The 22,160-nt window shown below is 39.1% G+C and overlaps 1 protein-coding gene and 1 long non-coding RNA gene across 3 annotated transcripts in view; one reads left to right on the top strand and one right to left on the bottom strand.

Annotated features, from left to right (window-relative positions):
* Positions 1-22,160, top strand: part of samm50 (SAMM50 sorting and assembly machinery component) — a 31,980-nt gene that overhangs the window by 6,359 nt on the left and 3,461 nt on the right. The window contains exons 4-12 of the mRNA XM_067999783.1: positions 2,346-2,433; positions 4,062-4,168; positions 4,262-4,392; positions 7,999-8,086; positions 8,789-8,917; positions 10,208-10,279; positions 12,150-12,236; positions 13,591-13,661; positions 15,231-15,298. Coding sequence (XP_067855884.1) covers positions 2,346-2,433; positions 4,062-4,168; positions 4,262-4,392; positions 7,999-8,086; positions 8,789-8,917; positions 10,208-10,279; positions 12,150-12,236; positions 13,591-13,661; positions 15,231-15,298 — 841 coding nt within the window. The remainder of the gene's footprint in view (positions 1-2,345; positions 2,434-4,061; positions 4,169-4,261; positions 4,393-7,998; positions 8,087-8,788; positions 8,918-10,207; positions 10,280-12,149; positions 12,237-13,590; positions 13,662-15,230; positions 15,299-22,160) is intronic.
* LOC137334802 (uncharacterized) overlaps positions 14,415-22,160 on the bottom strand; it is a 54,154-nt gene continuing 46,408 nt past the window's right edge. For both annotated transcript variants that reach the window (XR_010966247.1, XR_010966248.1), the window contains one exon: positions 14,415-14,610. This is a non-coding gene — a long non-coding RNA (uncharacterized lncRNA). The remainder of the gene's footprint in view (positions 14,611-22,160) is intronic.

Raw genomic sequence — 22,160 nt, 5'->3', positions numbered from 1 at the left:
CAAGGTGAGAGGCCGGCCAGGAGAGGATTGGAATAGTTGAGTCTAGAGGTAACAAAGGCACGGATGATGGTTTCAGCAGCAGATGAGCTGAGGCAGGGGCGGAGACGGGCGATGTTACGGAGGTAGTACATCCTAATACCCTATTTGCTTTTGCTTTAGCCTCGTGTCGCTGTTCATGAACCTTGAGAGATTCATGTACTGTGACACCTAGGCTTTTGTCCTATTCAACAGCCTTAAGTTCTCAACTTTGCCTCGTGGATATATGCTTGGTGTTATGCACCACGTGCATAAAACTGCATTTATCTATATTAAATAACATCTGCCAGATGGTGTCCATTCCAAAGATCTGCTTGTAATCTATTTTTCTCATCTAAGGTCCTAGCACCTTCCCGAATCTTTGTATCTTGTGACAGTTCCCCCAATGCTGTCATCCAGATCATTAAAAAAGATGGTGAAGAACAATTGTCCTAATACCAATCTAATAGTAACCGGTCCCCTTGCAGAACACTGCCATTTATAACAACCATCACCAATGAGAATACAACCAACTCCCTATCCAACCCAATTAAGTAGCCTTTGTGTGCCATGCTGGCTTGTACTACAGAGTGGCTCCCTCTTGATTTTCCCATTTATTGATTTCATAATCTCAGCTGGTCAGATAGAGGTGTAAAGTGATGGTTAGAGACAAGCACCCCTTCACCTTCACCACCACCACCACCACAGGGACAGGAAATTAGAGGATGAGTCCCTTTGAGCCTTAATTGCCTTTCTGACCATTCTAACTGCAATAGACATACTAATGAAGTTAAAGACTAGGGATGCAAGTTAGAGCACTTCTTTTTGCTTTTGATGCATTTTCAGGCAGAAAAGCACAAACCAGCTGTGGTTGGCTTTACTACAACTTGAGAATGTTTGCTACTAATATGATGGCACAAAATCAGTGAAAGTTTAGGGACATCCACTGTAGATGTTTTTATATATGCCAAGTAGTTTTCAGCAGAACATCTGAGTCAAGACAAGGTTTCATATATTTTATAATCAATTTGTTAAACATGAAAGAAAGAAAGAAGAATTTGCATTTATACAGCACTTTCCATGACCTCAGCACATCCCAAAGTGGTCCAGTCAATGTCTCACTTTTGAAGAGTAGTCACTATTGGAAACACAGCAGCCAATCTGTGTGCACAGCAAGGTCCCATGAACATTAATTAAGTAAATGATCAATTAAACTGTTTCCAGTGGTGTTGGTTAAGGGATAAATATTGGCCAGGGCATTAGAAGAACTCCCTTGCTCTTCTTTGAATAGTGCCATGGGATCTTTTATGTCCACTTGACACAGCAAGACGGGGTTTCGGTTTAATGCCTCATCCAAAAGCTGGCACCTGCAACCAGTGCTGCACTGAAGTGTCAGTCAAGCTTATGGACTCAAGTCTCTGGAGTGGGGGTGTTGAACCCATGGCCTTCTGGCTCACAGGCTGTGCTACCACTGAGCCATGGCTGATCAGACATGACCAGAAATTATGGAATTGGATATGAATAGCAGTGTTATTTAGTAGGTAGCTTGATAAACCTGAAGTAGTGCAATTGTGGAGGCATTATCAGTGTGCTGCACAGCTGTAGGATACACCTCAAGTAGAAGAATGCTTAAAAAGACATTGGTTGAATCATGGCAGTTTGATAGTTAGAAGTAGTGGAAACATACAGTTCTAGCCCTAAAGTACATTGCTTCATTTTTTTTCTTACTGAGAAAAATAACTGAGAATTTTTCAGCCCCTGTCACAATGTACATTGAGTCAAGAGTGCTGATACTTTATGCACACATGACCAAAGTACAGTGTCATCACTCTGTTCCTAAACGTCAGTCAAAGATTTTCATGGTCAAGGCCAATAGAGCAGAATCCCACCCCGGCTCTGTACTAAATAACAACTTAAACTTGAGCTGGTGGGTGCAACTGATCTCTCTGCAAATTTAGTTGTCTCCTCTGGCAATCTTCCCCCATCTTATTGCCTGCAGGATCATGGTTTGACCATAAATTATAATTTTACTTATTGTTTTGATTTTTCACTTAGGCAAATGGTTGACAGGCTTTGCTGGGTCTGTACGTTTCTCAACTGTACAATGCACACCTTTCTTAAAGGTTAAAATGAAAGTTTTTAATACATTTGAATTTTTTTCCTCCTCAAATTGATCCATGCAGTGATTACCAAACACAACCAAAAGTTAGCAAGGCTAGGCCTAGCATGTGGCACCATGGAGTTGAACTTCATAAGAAGACTTGTTTCGATGGTGGAATTTGACAAAATATTAACACAAAAAAATGTGTTTCTATCTTTTCTAAAAATAGGTAATGAAGAAGTCTCATGAGGCCCGTGAGCGGTTGCTACGTCTGGGTATTTTCAGAAATGTGGAAGTCCTCATTGATACTGCCCACGGTAACTTTCAAAATGTTCATCACCTGGTGATTATCCAGCATGGCTCTCTGGGTACTTGAATATAGCCTGAGCTCAATGCAACTAGAGCACCATTGCTAACAATGTAATAAAGTTGATGTTGCTGTGTGATCTGTGGACTGAACCTGTCCACTAGCAAGGTGGTTCTCCAGTGCATTCTGACATGGAGTAGTAAGACATGGGTCTATGACAGCAATTTTTTTTACATAGTGAGTTCTTCCTCTTGATATACATGGAGGAAGAGGGAGGAAAGGACATTGAGTCGACGCTGACAGAGGAAGGGAAAATTTAAGGGGTGCGCCACCCCAGGCCATACTCATGCACGTTGAAGAGCAGTTTTGGTGAGGCCTGGGAGAAGGTCCCTCGCTCACCCTCTTGGTATGGTGAGTATTGTAGAAAAGTTAAAGTGCGACAAGAGACACTGTAGGGAAAAGTGCCATGTGCCATTTTGTCATGATTTGAAAAGTAACTCAGTTCTTGGAAGGCCAATTGAGTGAGCATTTTAAATAAAAATGTAAGAAGTTGATTTGACTCTTCACAAAGCTGAAATGGTTGGCCATTAAGTGTTACTTTAAATTATGTTGTGCAGGATTGAAATCTGTTTGATATACTGGTGGCAATGAAGGTCACTTATCAATATCGTACGCAGTGAGTCAAATAATGTATTGGAAACACTTCCTTATAAAATGTTACTATTGACTATGTACTCTTTTTAAATTTGACCTCACTAAATTTTGTTGAAAGAGAGAACTTGCATTTGTATGGCATCTTTAGGATGTCCTAAAGTGTTTCACAGCCAATGAATTACTTTTAATGTGAGTAAAGTTATGTAGGCAAACATGGCAGCCAATATGCTCTCAGAAAGGACCCACAAACAGCAATGAGATAAACGACCAGTTAATCTGTTTTTGGAGGTATCGATTGATGGATAAATGTTGGTCAGGACACTGGGAGAGCACCTCTGTTCAGGAATGGTTAACTGCCAATTGTGAGGACGACATCTATGTACTTGGTTATTGGTCTTGCAGGATTATTTTTGTGGCTTCCTTTTGCCTTGTCACCCCTTGTGAAGTATTATCATCATGCTAGGTATGTGTTGTGACCCAGGTCTGTAAGTTGCTGCCTTAATTTTTTTTATTAAGGCAGCAACTCCTCCTCCCCACCCAATTCCAATTCTGCATTTGCTGCTTTCTCTCAAAAGTGTGGCTGATCAGATTGATAATTCATATGGTGGGATCTCAACCCTGTCTTTCATCTGTATTATTTATTCCATTCTACACACTCCCTAGCCCTCTGTGCTGGGTCCAGTCTGTACCCACTCCTTATCAAAAGGGCAGTCAAGCGATCTGTTTCCAGCCTCGCCACTGCTTATCTGGAATGAGGCATGGCAGTGCTTTTGGAAAAAAATGTTTTTTCCTTCTCCTTGAAGCTAAGTGTGATGTCTGTTAATAACTCTTAACATGGTTGTTCCTGAGTTCAGAACCTCTGTGAAAAATGTCTTGCTTCAACTAGTTCTACCACTCCAAGGTTCTGTGCATCAGTGCACTAACCTATGGTGTTGCAGCAGCTTCTTGTTTTTGTTTCCTTGATGCATTTTGTTGGTTTCAAAGGTGAGGGGGCATTGGCTGATGGATTGGATGTGATCTTTGAAGTAAAGGAAATGAGACGATTAACTGGAAGCTACAACACTATGGTTGGGAATAATGAAGGAAGTATGGTAAGATGACCTGCTAATAGCTGCATTAATCGTGACAAGTGCAACTGCAATTATTCCCAACGGTTTTGTTTAATTTGTTTTTCCTGTTTATAGGTTTTGGGTCTGAAGCTGCCCAATCTGCTTGGTCGAGCAGAAAAGATAACTTTCCAGTTCTCCTATGGAACAAAGGAGACCTCCTACGGCCTCTCGTACTTTAAACCACAGCCTGGCAACTTTGACAGAAAGTAATGTAGCTACTCATCCCTTTTCTCCGTGTAAAAAAGCCAGAAAATTATAGTCTTACTGGTTTCATAAGTGTTTGTATCATGTACAAGGAAGTAGGTGAGCACATTGCAAATGCCCTAACCATAATCTTTCAAAGTTCTCTAGATTCAGGAACTGTCCCTTTGGATTGGAAAATTGCACATGTCACTCCGCTTTTTAAGAAAGGAGAGAGAGGGAAACCAGGGAATTATAGACCAGTTAGCCTAACATCTGTTGTGGGGAAAATGCTGGAGTCCATAATTAAGGATAGGGTGACTGAACACCTCGAGAATTTTCAGTTAATCAGAGAGAGCCAGCATGGATTTGTGAAAGGTAGGTCGTGCCTGACAAACCTGATTGAATTTTTTGAAGCGATGACTAAAGTATTGGACAGGGGAATGTCAATGGATGTTATTTATATGGACTTCCAGAAGGCATTTGATAAGGTCCCACATAAGAGACTGTTAGCTAAGATAGAAGCCCATGGAATCGAGGGAAAAGTACGGACATGGTTAGAAAGTTGGCTGAGCGAAAGGCGACAGAGAGTAGGGATAATGGGAAGGTACTCACATTGGCAGGATGTGACCAGTGGAGTCCTGCAGGGACCTGTCTTGATGCCTCAATTATTCACAATATTTATTAATGACTTAGATGAAGGCATAGAAAGTCTCATATCTAAGTTTGCCGATGACACAAAGATTGGTGGCATTGTAAGCAGTGTAGATGAAAACATAAAATTACAAAGCGATATTGATAGATTAGGTGAATGGGCAAAACTGTGGCAAATGGAATTCAGTGTAGACAAATGTGAGGTCATCCACTTTGGATCAAAAAAGAATAGAACAGGGTACTTTCTAAATGGTAAAAAGTTTAAAAACTGTGGATGTCCAAAGGGACCTGGGGGTTCAGGTACATAGATCATTGAAGTGTCATGAACAGGTACAGAAAATAATTAATAAGGCTAATGGAATGCTGGCCTTTATATCTAGAGGACTGGAGTACAAGGGGGCAGAAGTTATGCTGCAGCTATACAAATCCCTGGTTAGACCGCACCTGGAGTACTGTGAGCAGTTCTGGGCACTGCACCTTCGGAAGGACATATTGGCCTTAGAGGGTGTGCAGTGTAGGTTTACGAGAATGATACCTGGACTTCAAGGGTTAAGTTACGAGGAGAGATTACACAAATTGGGGTTGTATTCTCTATAGTTTCGAAGGTTATGGGGTGATCTGATCGAAGTTTATAAGATATTAAGGGGAACGGATAAGGTGGATAGAGAGGAACTATTTCCGCTGGTTGGGGATTTTAGGAGTAGGGGGCACAGTCTAAAAATTAGAGCCAGACCTTTCAGGAGCGAGATTAGAAAACATTTCTACACACAAAGGATTGTAGAAGTTTGGAACTCTCTTCCGCAAACGGCAATTGATACTAGCTCAATTGCTAAATTTAAACCTGAGATAGATAGCTTTTTGGCAACCAAAGGTATTAAGGGATATGGGCCAAAGGCGGGTATATGGAGTTAGATCACAGATCATCCATGATCTTATCAAATGGTGGAGCAGGCACGAGGGGCTGAATGGCCTACTCCTGTTCCTATGCTCCTATGTCATCTGCCTCCAAAAAAAAGATTGTTTTTGAAAAAGAAAGGTCTTGATCCTTTTTAATTCATGCATGTTTTACTCAACTAGGTGCAATAATTTATTAGGTTTCAAGTGGAGATGTACTTTGTATTTTTGCAGAATAGATAAGATTTCACATCAGCAGTATGCAGAAAATGCAACCCCCTTCCACTTTTCTTTAGGAACGGTTGGGGAACTATATGATGTAAATCTCATAGTTATGCCAATATCATTTACTTGCATACTTTTTCCTTGCTGCTTGTCAATTTTCTCCCCATCTCTTCTAAAAGCTTTGACTTCTTACTGTGGTTCAGTTCTTTGGGTGCTGATCATGTGTGAGCCTTGATGGTGAATGTCAGCTGCTTATTTGACTGGGTGGGGTGGAATAGCTACAATATTACAAATGAGCCTAATCTTGTCCTCATCAAATGTGTGTGCAGGTATGGTTCCAGCAGAAGTTGCTGAATAATGATGAGGAACAGGGACAGTGACTGAATTTCTTCATTCCCCCCACCCCCACTTTAAATCAGGACCTATACACCAATTGTAGCACATCCACCTCTCACCCGGCTAGGAAACTAACTCAGCACCAACTAGGGATGGAACCTAGGATCATCTTGGCTTGGATGATTCAGCTACTCACTGGAGGGACTCACTTCCTTTTCCTTTACTAGGAACATTGTCAAACTGGACACCTGCAATAATCAGTTCAGTGGTGTGACTGTATCGTCTGATTGTTAAGTCAGTTTAGCTCTGAAGAATAAATATCAAGACGTTGCATAAGCCTTTATTTTCATGGTCCTTATTTGTACATTGGTTAGTAAATTTGGCCAAAGAACAATGTACATTTTGTGGAGTTTTTTTCTTTCACACACACAAGTTGTGTCTCCTGTTGAACTTATAGCTGGGCGTTGCAAGTGTAAAGGAGAAAATACTCTTTCCTTTTACATGTTTGGGCTTAAAAACATTTGAAAGACTAGTGGGCCTCTCATTCGCCTTGGGTAGTCTCGGTTGTGATGTTTAGCTGCTAACCTGGTCTGTGCCTTTAAGTCCATGGTTCTAAATAGGCAAATTCTGGTATTGTGTAGCTACTTATAAATTGGTGAGGGTAGCTGTAACTGTTTGGAAATTTCTGGCTCCAGGTCAAAGAGTGGCCTTTTCTGGTTAATGTTGCTTTGCATCATCTGTACCCAAGTGTGATGTTTAGTGTACGATGGTGCATGTGAGCACAAGAGTTTTAATTTTTTTTATATCCTCTTATAAATATCTTCTGTGAGATATCTGTAGAAAATAGTTTGAAAAACACTACCTTTTGAATTATAGTGAGAAAAGGCAAATCTAGTCAATTTATAATTCAATTAGTCCCTAAATATAATAGCGCTTATGCCTCTTGTGTTCTAATTATATAGCTGGTGGGAATTTGGCCCCTTTATTTTAATGAAAGAAAGAATTGTAATGCAGTGACCACTTCTATGTAGGCAAACGCAGCAGGCATTGGATTAGAAAGCAGTTCTGTTTGTAATTGTTGTTTTAATCATTAGTGAACCAGTTCTCTAATTTGCTTCAGTACGAACAGGGCTTCGTTGTCATTTGTTTAGTGTTTTTAAAAGATCACAAATATAAACATACAGGCACATCAATTTAACCCTGTAAGTAACTAAATTCATGGTAACAGTGCTTTGGGCAAGACAAACAGTGCTAAAAGATATGACCGTTTTACTGTGGGTTAATGTTCTCAAAGTTTACTAAGAATAAAGTACAGTTCCCTACTTTCCCTTTGGGGGTAGGGGGGAGAAACTCAATCATTCAGATTGATAAAATATCAGTTTTATGGCTGTTGCCCAGTGGAAAATAAAGGGATACTTTAAAGATGTTAATGAAGCTCTAGTATTGGATTCAAACAAAATAAACAGTTCATGGTGTAAATGACTGGTTGGATCATCAATTAAAATTATATTTTTTTCATTTAGTTTTTCTGTTAACTTGTATAAAGTGACTGGACAGTTTCCTTGGAGCTCGCTTCGTGAGACTGACAGAGGGGTCTCAACTGAATACAATGTAAGGATGAAACACTTCTTAACTGTTTTAATTGATCTTAGCAGTTATGTTTAACTTAGAGTGCAAATACTATTGTTCGTAAGGAAGCACTTTGCAATATTGCTGGCAGTCAGAAAATAGACTTCTATAAGCACCAATGTGGTTGTGTCAGCGTGTTTAGTGATATTTAAGAAAGTGGTGGAGAGATTGTCAGTTGTAATTTTACTGAGATTAGAGATACCACAGCACAATATTTAAACATTATAAAGATCTTGATGTGGAAACCATTGAGAATATTTACTGTGAATTTGATCATAACTGCAAGCCTGTGCTCTGTAATGGAGGCTACTTTCAAGTCATTTTGTGCTGCAGTGTTCCCGAACTGAGATGAAGCTGGTGCTATTTTTAAACTATAAAAGGATTATTTTTCTGAACTATTGTGAAGATTGAGTCTACTTCCTGTTTACTATACCAGGAGATTAAGGCTTATTGGTTGATTCTCTATTTCCTTGTACACTAGGTCCAAAGTAAGTTATTCCCTAAACCACAGCGAACTCAGATCTTAAACATGCATAATTCAGAAGGTAGTTCAGAACATTATAAAGGCAAGCTAAATGGGCTGAGAGGGTTTTGAGAACCAGTGCAATGCAAAATAATTGTTTTGCTTTAGAACCGTAATATAGTACTCTTGTATCAATGTAATCATCTGCCTTCTCCTTGTAGTTTCCAATATGGAAGACCCATCACTCTCTGAAATGGGAGGGAGTTTGGAGGGAGCTGGGCTCTCTGTCTCGCACGGCATCTTTTTGCGTTCGGGAAGAAAGTGGTCACTCTCTCAAATCTTCAATTTCGGTAAACCTTTAGTTACCATGAATGTTATTCTGTGTTAATTTTTGGTCATGGTAGTTTGAGGCTGTTGCACAATTTAATTCACCCCATTCACCAATTTTAAGATTTGAGTTTTAAACTGGTTGCCAAATCAGTTCCCATTTTCTAAATTTGATGTTTTTGTCCCATTATATTACAAACTATTTTCCATTCATCTTAACAATCAATATTAGCCATGATGACTTTTTCCAATACAGCAGTGCAATCAATAAACCAAGCAGGACCCTTCTGGGGATTTTTTTTCCCCTGTAACTTTAAATCCAGAAGACTCTTTTGCTGCAGTTCTGATTATGGCAGTCCTAGTCTGAGTCAGGTTCACTGACTACACTGAGTTTTGCAGACATTTGTTTGTGTGGTGTCCGCTTGGCAGATGCAATAATTTATATATTTCCATCTTTTGCTTTGTTGAGAAATAACTGTGAGGGCGCACGATTTTTTTTTCCAGTGGGTAAAATCTGGGGAAGAGACGTCTTACAAAGTTAGGACCTCTATCTCAGAAAAATCTCCAAGAATATTAAAAAGAAATGGCCTTCAGCGTACTTGAGTAAGATGCATCAGCAGAGTTTAAGCCAGTGAGAAAACTTGCACGTGCATAGAATGCATTGTAGAGAATTGAACCATGGAAACCAGTTGGTGTGCTTTCTGATTAAGGTTTGCATCATCAGACATAAAGGAGTAACCTGATTCTCAGTTGAGTAACTCGTCAAAAACTGTATGTGGATTATTCAGGATTCATTTCTACAGTGGAACTTTAAATAGACTGCTGCTGGTGCATCTGAAAGATTTTTCAATGAAATCCACCTAAACCATTTATAGTACAATATTTTTAGAATTGGCTCATTACGGGTTGGTGTAAACCTTTAGGTCAGACACTAACAACGATTAAGTCAACCAGTACCTTTTTGACTTTATTTGTGGAAAAAATAAATACTTTTATTTGGAACCTTATGTTGTCAAAACATCTCAAAGCACTTCACATTGAATTACTTCCAAAGTACAGTGACTTTCATGGGTAAAATGCAACAGCCATTCTGTCCAAGCACCATCACAAAAACAGTAATGATGTGAATGACCAGCCAACCTATACAGGTATATAGTTCTCACTAATTTGATTTTGAAGGAATACAGTTCACTGTTAAGCTTTTTTTGTAACAAAATACCATGGCAATACATTAACAATGTATTATTTGTGTATTCTCAGGTAACATAATAACTCTGGAAAGACTGATTTGTGTTGATATTTTTTCTTTGCAGCACACAATGGCCATTGACACCCGGAATTCAGCAATCCTTCCCAAACGTGGTGCTTTGCTTAAAATAAACCAGGTAATGCAAGAGTGCTGGCAATTCACGTGAACTTGAGAATGAATGCGTACAAAGCAAAAAAAAATGTAGTTTCAGCTTTGGTTAATTTAAAGCTGGTCATTTCCAAGGTCACTGGAAAATTGTGGTTGCATTTTTATCGTGGAATCAATAAAAATTGTGCCACCATTCAAATATCAGCTTCATTGCAACAGTGACTACACTTCAAAAGTGTTTCATTGGCTGTAAAGTGCTTTGGGACATCCTGAGGTCATGAATTGCGCTATATAAATGCAAGTTCTTTCTTTTCATTTCATTACTCGTCTCACACCACAGTTCCTGACTCCTGCCTGGTGTGGCTGCTGCTGTGCTAGGCGCATTGAAATGCGCTGCAGATTACAGGCAGGAATTCTTGATTTTGGGATAGTTTTGAGAGATTCCCACCCACTGCATGGAATAGCAGCAGTATCAGGTAGTAACTTTGAGGGGTGAGTTACAGAAGACTGGAACCGTGAACTGGAGGGAGATGGGGAAGAGAGGTGAATGCCAGCAAGAACTAGGGCAGGGAGTAGAACAATTCCACTGAATTGAGGGTCAAGAAGAGTGGCTGCACAATTAGGAAAGGAGGGTGATTAATAAACTATCAGATTTAGCAATAGAGAGCACCGATACATATGGTACGATACAAAACCAGTACATACCCCTAAAAAGTATAGGCTGCACTTACGTAGTTGAGCAACCATAGTCAACAAATGAAGCAAGAGACAGTATCAAGCTAAAAGGAAAGGCTTACACAAATGCAAGAAAAAGTGGAAATCCAGCAGACTTGGGATACAAGAAAGCAATGAGGTGCAAAAGGGGAATATGAAAAACAAACTTGCAAGAGATATCAAAGCTAACAGCAAAAGTTTTTATAACTATTAAGAGAAAGAGAGTGGTAAAGGAGAATGTGGGCCTATTAAAGGTGGGTGAAGCAAGACTACAATGGCAGACTATAATGGCAAGAATTTAATGGTAAATAAATGGCAGACTTGATAAATTAATACTTTTTATTTTTCATGCATTTGTGATCTTTTGTGACAATTATTCCAGTGGCACAAATGTAATTTGTGAGTCTGTATATATAATTTGTATGTAAAGCAGCTTTTAGGGAAAAGCCCAACAACCTCGGCTGAGTAGCCCCTACCAGCATTTGCTTGTTTAGAGCTGGTCAGCAGCATCTTTTAACGGATGTAGAGTTTTCTCATTGCCCTAATTTATATTAAATTAATGATGTTGGCTTCTTAGTTAAATAAGTTTAATTGGGTCAGAAGAACAGGAAAGTTGTAATCAACCTAATTTACAAATAATTGATGAATTGTGGATAAATTTGTCTATTATGCATTTCAATAACTAACACAGACTATTTTATTTCCTCGCATCTGATTTATACATAAAACTAGAAAGCAAAACAGCGATTTCTCAGTTTTTAATTCTACATTGTTTTTCAACTGTGTCTAAGAGCAGGCAGCCATTTTTTCTTCACAAATCTGAATGATTAGTTTTCAGAATTTTTTAGGGATTTCCTGGATTTTTGACTCCCAAAAGCAAACTCTGTAATTTTTTTGTTGCATTATCGATTGGATGCAGGTCATTAAAACAAGCAAACAAATCAAATTTGTCACAAATCTATTCCACTTGAAAAGTGTTACTGAAAAGTAATATCCTCTTTTAGTGCTGGTGCTTAAAAGTACTTAGAGCATAACATTTACAGGATGAAGTCTGTGATTTCCAAAAATCAAGCATTTATTATGTTTGTGAAGATACTAGCAGTGCCACTGCCTTGTATCTGAACTGCAAGCCATAATAATTATTACGCTTAGCCATAAGAAGCACTCTTGTCTTTGCTTAACAGGAGCTGGCGGGTTACACTGGAGGTGATGTGAGCTTTTTGAAGGAGGACTTTGAGCTGCAGTTCAACAGGAGGCTCTTGTGGGATAGCGTAAGAGTTCTTATTATTTCAACTACCTGTGCTGTCTAGTCCTAATTAAAAACATAAATCATTTGCTGACACATGTTAAACATTGGTCAGGATTTCTGTGTAGTAGGAATGAATAGAAACTGTACATGGCAACCTTGAATAAATCAGGTGTGTGCTGAACAAGGTTGCACTGTTAAAGAGCAGGCAGGGAATGATTTGTGCCATGGTAGTGTGAGGATGTAGAATAGCAGGAGAGAATCTTAATGTTTAAAGAAAACAATTATTTACTAAGGAGACCCATTTCAATACTGCATTTTAGGCACTGACTTCTCTTCATCACTAAGTTCTTGGTTCTGGTTTTGGCAAGAATCCACAGATGTGAAGAGTGGAGATCAGCATCAGTGTTCCAGCGGTTGGTTAAAACTGTCTGCACCGTAGCAACTATAGTTTGTTGCTCCAAATTCCTGAAAGTTTATTCAGTAAATTGATGTCTGACAAAAATATCTATGAATAATTTCAATCCAAACCATGTTGAATCTAAGGACTTAGATTTTCCAAAGGGATTAGTAACCGGCGCTTAAGAATAACTTCTGGTTTTTAAAAAAAATTCAAAGCTACCAGAAGCTAAATCTGAATTTAGACTGGATAGGAAAAATACAGGCAACATATCTTCTCTCCCATTCATTTTAGAAGATTATTCAATGTTTATTTGAAAGTTAGTCCATCAGGAAAAGGATGTTGTTGAACTGCTTATGATAAGCAACAGATCGATGAGAAAGTAGAAATAATAATCACTGAATTAAAAAAAAAATGGGTGCTGTGTGTTATTTTAAAAAGTCTTGAGATGGGGGAGGGAATAAATTCGCACTGCTGTATTACAGAGTGGGTTGCAGTTGCAGCAGATTGTTGAGCCAGAGTAGAGGGACCGTTCCTCTCTATCAGACTTGTGGTCTACCTGACCTTGAAGAGTTGCTTGCACTGGGTGCGCAGTCACCATCCACCAAGCTGTAAATAAAACCCAAGCTTACTTCTCAGGACAGACATAATTTAATTGTTTACTAATGAAATAAATACAATCTTTATTGTGATGTGCTGCTTTACATTTTGACCATATCTGTGCTAATGATTTTAGGTCTTTTTAATTTAAAAAAAATTGTCCTTCCACTTTTCCTAATCCGTGGTGGGGGGGGAAATGTATGAGAGATTTAAAAATGAAATTAAGATAAGCTGTTCCTTCATTACTGTTGGAATGAAAGAGAGGGAGGGCCAGACATCATTTTACTGCTGATTTGTTGATGCATTCATTGATTTGTACATATTACAGTATGGGGAGCTCTTTGTGGTGGTGTACTCCTATATTTCTTTTTACTGATAGGTGCTCTCAGCTTCCCTGTGGGGTGGCCTTCTCGTACCAATTGGAGACAAACCATCCTCTATTGCTGATAGGTAAGTGTTTGTTTCAACCAGAGTAAATCTGTGCAGTTGTGTACTGATTATCGGATATTGTATTAATGCAGCAAAATGTTTTTTTTTGTTTTTTTTAAAGAGGCTAGGACTGTAGCACATGTTGGGCAAAGTAGAAGGGAGCCTTGCACTTCATCTAATTTTGTTGCTATCCACATCTGGGAGTACTTGAGTGCTGGGTGTCAAAACTTGTTCCATTCCTCAGTATAGACAGTTATCACCTTGATTGTCACAAAAACAACATTTCCCAGTACTTCTGTAATGTCTCATAGAAACACAGAAAATAGGAGCAGGTGTAGGCCAATTCAGTATGATCGTGGCTGATCATCTACCTCAATACCATATTCCTGCTCTCTCCCCATACCCCTTGATGCCTTTTGTGTCTAGAAATCTATCTAGCTCCTTCTTAAATATATTCAGTGACTTGGCCTCCACAGCCTTCTGTAGTAGAGAATTCCACAGGTTCACCACCCTCTGAAATTTCTCCTCATCTCAGTCCTAAATGTTCTACCCTGTCTCCTGAGACTGTTTGACCCCTCGTTCTGGATCCCCCCCCCAGCCCCCCCCCAGCTAGGGGAAAGATCCAGTCTGTCTAGTCCTATCAGAATTTTATGTTTCATTCTTCTAAACTCAAGTGAATACAGGCCGAGTCCACCCAATTCCTCCTCATATGACAGTCCTGCCATCCCAGGAATCAGTCTGGCCTCAAATCTCGGAGTAATTAATCTGGCAGTGTGAATTAGCACAAACTGTTTTATTTTGTTCCTGCATTTGTCTTCGTGGAGCTTTTGGATTGAGAGTCAACCATATTGTAGCTTTCGTTGCCAACCCACTTCTGTTTAAGAAGTTTGGAATTTCATGGCCTCATCTGAAAGAGCTTGATGCAGCAAGGGTTGGGTATCAGCTAATTTTCTTCCTGCTCATTGTCCTTCTGGAATACAAATACCCATGAATCATAACTTGAATTGCCAACAGTGCTTCTTACCATTCATAAGCTGTAATGGTCACTTGCAAGTCAAAACTTTATATGCTGGCTCATTGACTAATGAAAAACCAGTGGGGCAAAAGATGCATCTTTATTTGTAGAATATTGGAGTAACTAGAAGGTGGTTCTGCTTACTCGCTAAAGTCAACTGTTAGGAACTGATACATTGGTGTACTGATGCACTGCACTATAGAGGGACACAGTGTAGGTTTGCCACAATTCCCAACCTCAGGCAGGCTTTCATCTGAGGCACAGAGTGAAGATTAGTCAGCTCCCTAAAGAAAAGTATGGAAATTGCTTTTTCTGCCATAGGCTGCTCTCATGAATCTCCAGATGGTCAGTAATAGAATTGCGTTGGCAGAGGACATGAATGAGTTGCTTTCCTCTCTCTGCTAATGAATGAGTGCGGGAAAGGTTAAATCTGAATTTTTGAAAAAAAAATATTTCGGACCAATGTAATCTATTGCCAGATGTTTCCTTTATCTGTGTAAAGAGTAATGTGGAAGGATTGTAATCAGATAGTTAAATAGACCTACTGACTTTTCCAAATTGATTTTTATATTCAGATTTTACCTTGGGGGACCAACAACTGTCCGTGGCTTCAGCATGTATAGTATTGGACCACAAAGTGAAGGTATGATTGTGTGATTAAAGGTTAACATAACACTCCCCATTCCAAAAAGTCTCGTTGTTTTAATTACCCACCTTGTTGCAGTTTGAAAACAAAACTATGCTTTGATTTTTTTTCACTTAATGGTTCAGTGGCGTGGTGAGCCACCCAGTGTGGTACTGAGCCACACAGACCAGGAAGGTCTGCAGGTTTAATCTCTGATCTGCAATGAATTAATTAATCCCAACTGGGGTAGCTACAATTGGTTTCAGCACCCTGAGCTAGAGTGAAGGGGGAAAATATCAGCCAAAGTGCCTATTCCTTGCTGGAGACTGAGCATTTGTCATTGTTAGTTTATGGTCAGGATTGGGCTCAGCTGTGATGCCCCTGCAGTTATGTACTTAAGGCATTTCAGTGAAGTATTGGAGGGCTGTCAGTGAAACTGCTTGCAAAATATGTCACTATCTTCAAGGAGGAGAGAAAGAATTCAGGGAAAGCCAACAGAAATAATTATTATTGTTCCAAAAAGTAATAAAATACAATTGAATTTTTTAAATATCTATCATGTATGTGACTTCATGCAAAGATAGTGTTGTTAGTACTAGTCATTGATGCATCTCAAATCCACCACCAGCAAAGTGAAAAAAGATAAACTTTTTCTGAAGTAAAACTGTCAAAAATTATCAAGAAATATAATCGATCTGTTGTGAACACTTTCATTAGATTGTCTCTACTTTGTTATAGTCAGAAAAGTTGTCCAGGGGAAAACAAATAGGCCAGTGGGAGGTCCAGAAGGTGACTGGTCTTATTGGAATTCAGAATAAAAACAAGTATTTTTGAGCCCATTTAGGGAAAAAAAATATGTGATGGTGATTTAAAAACCGTGTGAAATATTAGTAATGCCCATAGAATGAAATAGTTACTCTCAGACCAGTGATACAATATGTTGAAAATGCTTTTGGAAGATTGTACGGCAAATACAAAGGAAGAATGCATCAAAATGCAAGAAGACATTAATAAATAGAGGTGAGGTAAGAGCAGGGGTAGGTGCTGTTGCGGTGGAAGTAAGCAGTCTTGGTGATGGATAGGTTAGAGGATTTTGAACTTAGTTCAGAGTTGAAAAGGTTACTGAGGATGCGGGAAAAGCTGAGTGTGGAGCAGAGTAGACTTTAGTTAGAACTGGGAGGTTAAAAATAAGGAAGTCAATGTAGAAAATGGGAGCAATCAATTTACTTCACAGCTGCCATATTGAAAACTTCAACTTGTGAATAAAGCCTACAGTTTTTAATTAATTCAGTACAACTGGGTTATTCACCATTTTTGGAATTTCCAATTTTGTGTTTTCATCTAAACATTTATTTTTGAGCACTTTTCAGTTTATTTAGCACAAAGCTACATTCAGACACACTTCAAATACTAGCTTGCAATTTAGTTTCTGGTTAAATAGCAATTATTAACCATCTAGCAATTTTGTAAATGAAAACGATGAGGTTTGATACTGTTTTTTTGTTTCACTAACAAATAAGCAAAAAACAAAAGCAGAACTTAATATTCAGTATTTCATTATGATTGGATGTGGAAGGGTTCAACATTAACATGTTATAACAGACGCTAATAATAAGGGTGGGGTGCATAGCTAAATCTTGCTGGAGGGCAGTACTGATGGGTTGCTCAACCAATTGTGATCTCCATCCTAGTGTGTATGTACAACATTAACCTAGCTGGAAAGGCTTGTATCTACTCAGACTTGCAGAATCACTTCCTTTTTCAGTCATGGAACAAACTCATTTTGTACTTCTACAAAAATTCTCTTTTTAAACTTACCGAGAAACATCAGCTGAGAAAATACAGCTGTGGTCTATTTGGTCATTCATACTGAAAATATTTAGTCTGTGAGAGTAGCAAGAGCACTTTTGCTTGTAATTTCTCTCTTTTAAACTGATATTTTTAATTCAGCAAACCTGCTGTCAACACCACCAGATAAAGTAATGAAATTCCTTAACATAATGACTGCAGTATAAGAAACTGTATTGTACACTATTTCACCTGATGCAAAGGAAATCAGTGGTGTGGTTGTGTGTGGAATTTATTTGGGGGGGAGGGGGGCCTTAGCAGAAGAGAGGGGTTAATGCCTCACACTGAGAGTCAGGGGTCACAATTATTTTCCGTAGCACATCAATATGTCCCTTAGAGAAAAAAAAATGCAAGGTATATTTTGAAAAAAAAAGATTTGTATTTTACATTGCGCCTTATTACGTCTCTCGGAAATGTCTCAAAGTGCTTCACGTGTCATGAATCACTACGAAGTGCGGTCACCACTGTTACACAGGCATTTCAGGTGCTTATGTGCACCCAAATGCTGCCATCTCAAATAAAGATCATGTCAACTGTCTGCGTAACTGAAGTATTACAATCGGGATACTTTTTTTCTAGGTTTAAAAAGAGAACTTTGTTAATTAAAAGTATCTACTGACTAACCTGGGAGTTGGTATTCTATACAGTTTTGCATTGAAAATAAGAGCAAAATATTTTTTTAGTATTTTTCAATAATCATTGCATTTCCCACTTTACCCTTGATGTCTTAGCATCTCTTGGAAGGCCTTAGGCAGGGTTGATGAACCATTGGTATTTCTGCCTTTAATGATACTCATTTTTCAGCGACTCTGCTCTTAATCTTTTTATGCTCAAGAAGACAGTGACTCCAATTAGGAGACATCCATCACCAACTAAAATTCTGAATAGATTTTTCATTTAAAAATAATTAAATTGAAAAAAAAGTGGTGTATTACTTAGAATGTACAGTACAGAAACAGGTCCATGCCAGTGTTTATGCTCCACACAAGCCTCCTCCCACTCTTCTTCATCTAACCCCATCAACATATCCTTTTATTCCTTTCTTCCTCATGCATTTAAAGGGAAGTTAGATAAACACATCTATGCTAGTTGCCTCAACAACTCCTTATGGTAGTGAGTTCTCTGGGTAAAGAAGCATGTTCAGTCTTTTCTAATAGGTATAACCTCTCAGTTCTGGTATCATCATAGTAAATCTTTTTTGCACCTTCAGTGTCTCTATATCCTTTTTATAATATGGAGACCAGAACTGTTCACAGTACTCCCAAGTGTGGCCTAACCAAGGTTCTATACAAGTTTAGCATAACTTCTCTGCTTTTCAATTCGATCCCTCTAGAAATGAACCCCAGTGCTTTGTTTGCTTTTTTTTAATGGCCTTTTTAACCTGCGTCACTACTTTTTGATTTGAGTATCTGTACCCCTAGATTCCTCTACTCTGCCCCATTTAGACTCTTAATTTCCAAGGATTATGTGACCTCCTTGTTCTCCCTACCAAAATGTGCCACCTCATACTTATCTATATTGAAATTCATTTGCCAATTACACGCCCATTCTGCAAGTTTATTCATGTCTTCTTGTATTTTGTCGCAGTCCTCCTCAGTATTAACTATACCCCCTAATTTGGTGTCGTCCCTAAATATTGAAATTGTACTTCCGATTCCCGAGTCCAAATTGTTTCTGTAAATAGTGAACAATGGTGGTCTCAGCACCGACCCCTGTGGAACACCACTACCCACCTTTTGCCAGTCTGAGTAACTACATTTAACCCCTACTCCCTGTTTTTTGTTTTGTAGCCAGCTTGCTACATGTTCCCTGACTCCACATGCTCTAACCTTAGTCATGAGTCTAGTATGCGGTAGCTTATTGAAGGTCTTTTGAAAATCCAAATATATTGGGGGTCGGCCATTTAGGACCGAGATGAGGAAAAACTCAGAGGGTTGTGAATCTTTGGATTTCTGTACCCCAGAGGACTGTGGCTGCTCAGTCGTTGAGTATATTCAAGACTGAAAGATCGATTAGATTTGTGGGCACTCAGGGAATCGAGGGATATGGGGATAGGGCGGGAAAGTAAATTTGAGGTGGAAGAACAGCCATGATCTTATTAAATGGCGGAGCAGGCTTGAGGGGTCATATGGCCTAATCCTGCTCCTATTTCTTGTATTCTTATTACATCTACTGCATGTCTACCCTTTCTGTTAATTCTTCAAAGAATTCAATAAGGTTGATCAAGCATTACCTTCCCTTTTGAAATCCGTGCTAACTATTGAAATCTGTGACCCACTGACTGGAACACGTGTGGCATATGATCAGTCTGGCTGTTCACTGCCAAATTTGGTTTAACCACCAAGCAATACTACCACTCCATCTCTGTGGTCAAAGTACAGAGCTTGGTGAAAGTTGGGTGAATCTGCTAAACACAGTGACCTGCTAATCAGAGTGACAATGGGAATTTAGTGAGTGGGAAGCAAGCGCTAAGTGATTAAACCAAGTGGCAACAGTAAATAAGTAAATAAATAAACAATCAGTGATTAATTAGATCTAAGGGGCTAAAATTAACTAAAAATAGGGGATACCAACATTAAAGGAATCGGAATTGCATTAAATGAAAGGCTGGTATACATAAATATTAGGAGTTAACAGGATACTAAAATAAAGAAGTTAATAAAGAAAAAAAAACAAGACTAATTAATTACAAATTAATCTGAAATTAAGCTAAATCCATCTACTAAATACAATCTAGATCTCAAGTAATTGTAGTATATCTAGATTTAAGTTACTATAAATAAAAACTATAAGTGGCAGTGCAAGTTATGTGTTGGGACTGTGATATGTGGGAGTTTGTGGACAGTGAGACTGTCCCAGATTGCCACATCTGCAGGAAATCGGCTGGTGTGCGAGTTAGAGACACTCAACACCTGGGGGAGGAAGTACGGTCACACCTCAGGAAAGCACAGGTACAGAAAGGGAATAGTGTGACTGTTGGTCAGCAGGATAAGGAGAGGTAGGGAAGGATATCCTGCAGATTCTGGTCCTATCCAACAGGTGCAATGTATTTGCAATCCTGTGAGGAAAAGGATGTAGGCTGCGGGGTCGACAGTCAGAATGCTAACCATGGCACCGTGGAGCAGGACGCAGTCCAAGTGGGTGGGAGGAACAGAATAGAAAGGTTGTAGTCATAGGGGATTCGATAATTAGGGAGATAGATAGTGTCTACTGCTATTGAGTCCAGGAGGGTGTGTCGCCTACCTGAAGCAAGGGTTAAGGGTATCTCCGAGCATCTGGAGAGGGAGGGGAAAGATCCAGTTATCATGGTCCATGTTGGGAACAGTGACACGGAAGAAAAGGGAGGAGGTCCTGCTAAAAGAATATCAGAAGTTCCGTCCTGTTTGTTTAGTTCCTAACGGGTGGTAATCTTGGGATTACTACCCAAGCTATGTGCTAATTGGCATAGGGATAGACAGATCTAGAAGGTGAAAGCGTGGTTTGGGAAGGAGAGATTCCATTTCATGGGACACTGGGACAGGAAGGAGCTGTACCACTGGGACAGGCTCCACTTGAACTGGAATGGGACCAGTGTCCAAGCGGAAAGGATAAATAGGGCTGTGGATAGGACTTTAAAGTAGTAAAACGGTTGGACAGATCTGGTTTAAAAATAACAAGTCTGAAGATAAAAGAAATAGGAGATGAGAGTAAAGGTCAGACCAAGGTAAGGAATAAGGGTAACAAATACAGTTATAGAAGATAAGTACAAAATGACAGTTAAAAATAAAGTGAGGGGAACAATTATTAAAAACATTAAATTGCCTGTACAGCATCTGAAACAAAATGGGGTAACTGGAGCCAATAATTCGTAGAGAGGAGCCAGATGTAGTAGGAATAACTGAAACATGGTGACAAAGAACAGGATTGGCAGTTAAATCTTGCAGGATATAATGTATTTAGAAAGGATAGGGAAGGTGGGGGGGTGGGTAGCTGTACTAATTATAGACAACACTAGTAAAAGAAAGGGACATAACTAACAGAAGGATAGAAACAGAATTAGTATGGATTGAGACAATGGATAAGAAGGGATTGATCATGTTAATAGGCATATTCTACAGACCACCTAATAGTGGAAGGGAAGTGGAGGAAGAAATATATAGACAAATTATGAACTGAGTTTAAAAAAAAACATTGAATAATAATCATGGGAGATTTCAACTACCCTCAAATAAACTGGCAAGAGTTAGGGAGAGGGAAATGGAGTTTTTACAGTTTGTATAGGACTCTTACCCAGTATGTGAGAAGCCCAACAAGAGAAGAATCACTGCTGGATCTAGTAATGGGAAATGAACCAGAGCAGATAAGTGTAAGGGAACATCTAGGCAATAGTGATCATAACATAATAAGGTTTTAAAAAAATGATTGATAAAGACATAAGTAAGACAAAGGCCAAAGTAATGGATTGGAAACAAAGCTAATTGAGAGGATGACAATGGAACTAGGGAAATATATTCCTCCTAAAAAGCAAGAACAAACTAGCCAATAATGAAACAGCATAGATGAATAAAGAGCTACGGGTAAAATTGAAATAATCTAAATGGGGTAGAGGAGCAAAGGGATCTTGGGGTATTGATACACATCACCAAATGTAGCAATGCAAGTTAAAGGCCATTAAAAAGGCAAACCAAGCACTGGGGTTCATTTCCAGAGGCATAGAATTGATGAGCAGAGAGGTTATATTCAACATGTTTTCCTTGGTTAGACCACACTTGGAGTACTGTGCACAGTTCTAGTCTCCATATTATAAAAAGGATATAGAGGCATTGGAGAGGGTGCAAAAGAGATTCACAGGGATGATACCAGAACTGAGAGGATATACTTATCAAGAAAGGCTGAACAGGCTGGGGCTCTTTTCTCTGGAAAAGAGAAGACTGAGGGATGACCATGAGAGCATAAGAAATAGGAGCAAGAGTAGGCCATTCGGCCCCTCGAGCCTGCTCCGTTATTTAATGAGATCATGGCTGATCTGATTTTTACCTCAACTCCACTTTCC

This window comes from Heptranchias perlo, chromosome 18, assembly GCF_035084215.1.
Source record: "Heptranchias perlo isolate sHepPer1 chromosome 18, sHepPer1.hap1, whole genome shotgun sequence".
NCBI lineage: Eukaryota > Metazoa > Chordata > Chondrichthyes > Hexanchiformes > Hexanchidae > Heptranchias > Heptranchias perlo.
This window is presented reverse-complemented; position numbering and strand designations above follow the sequence as displayed.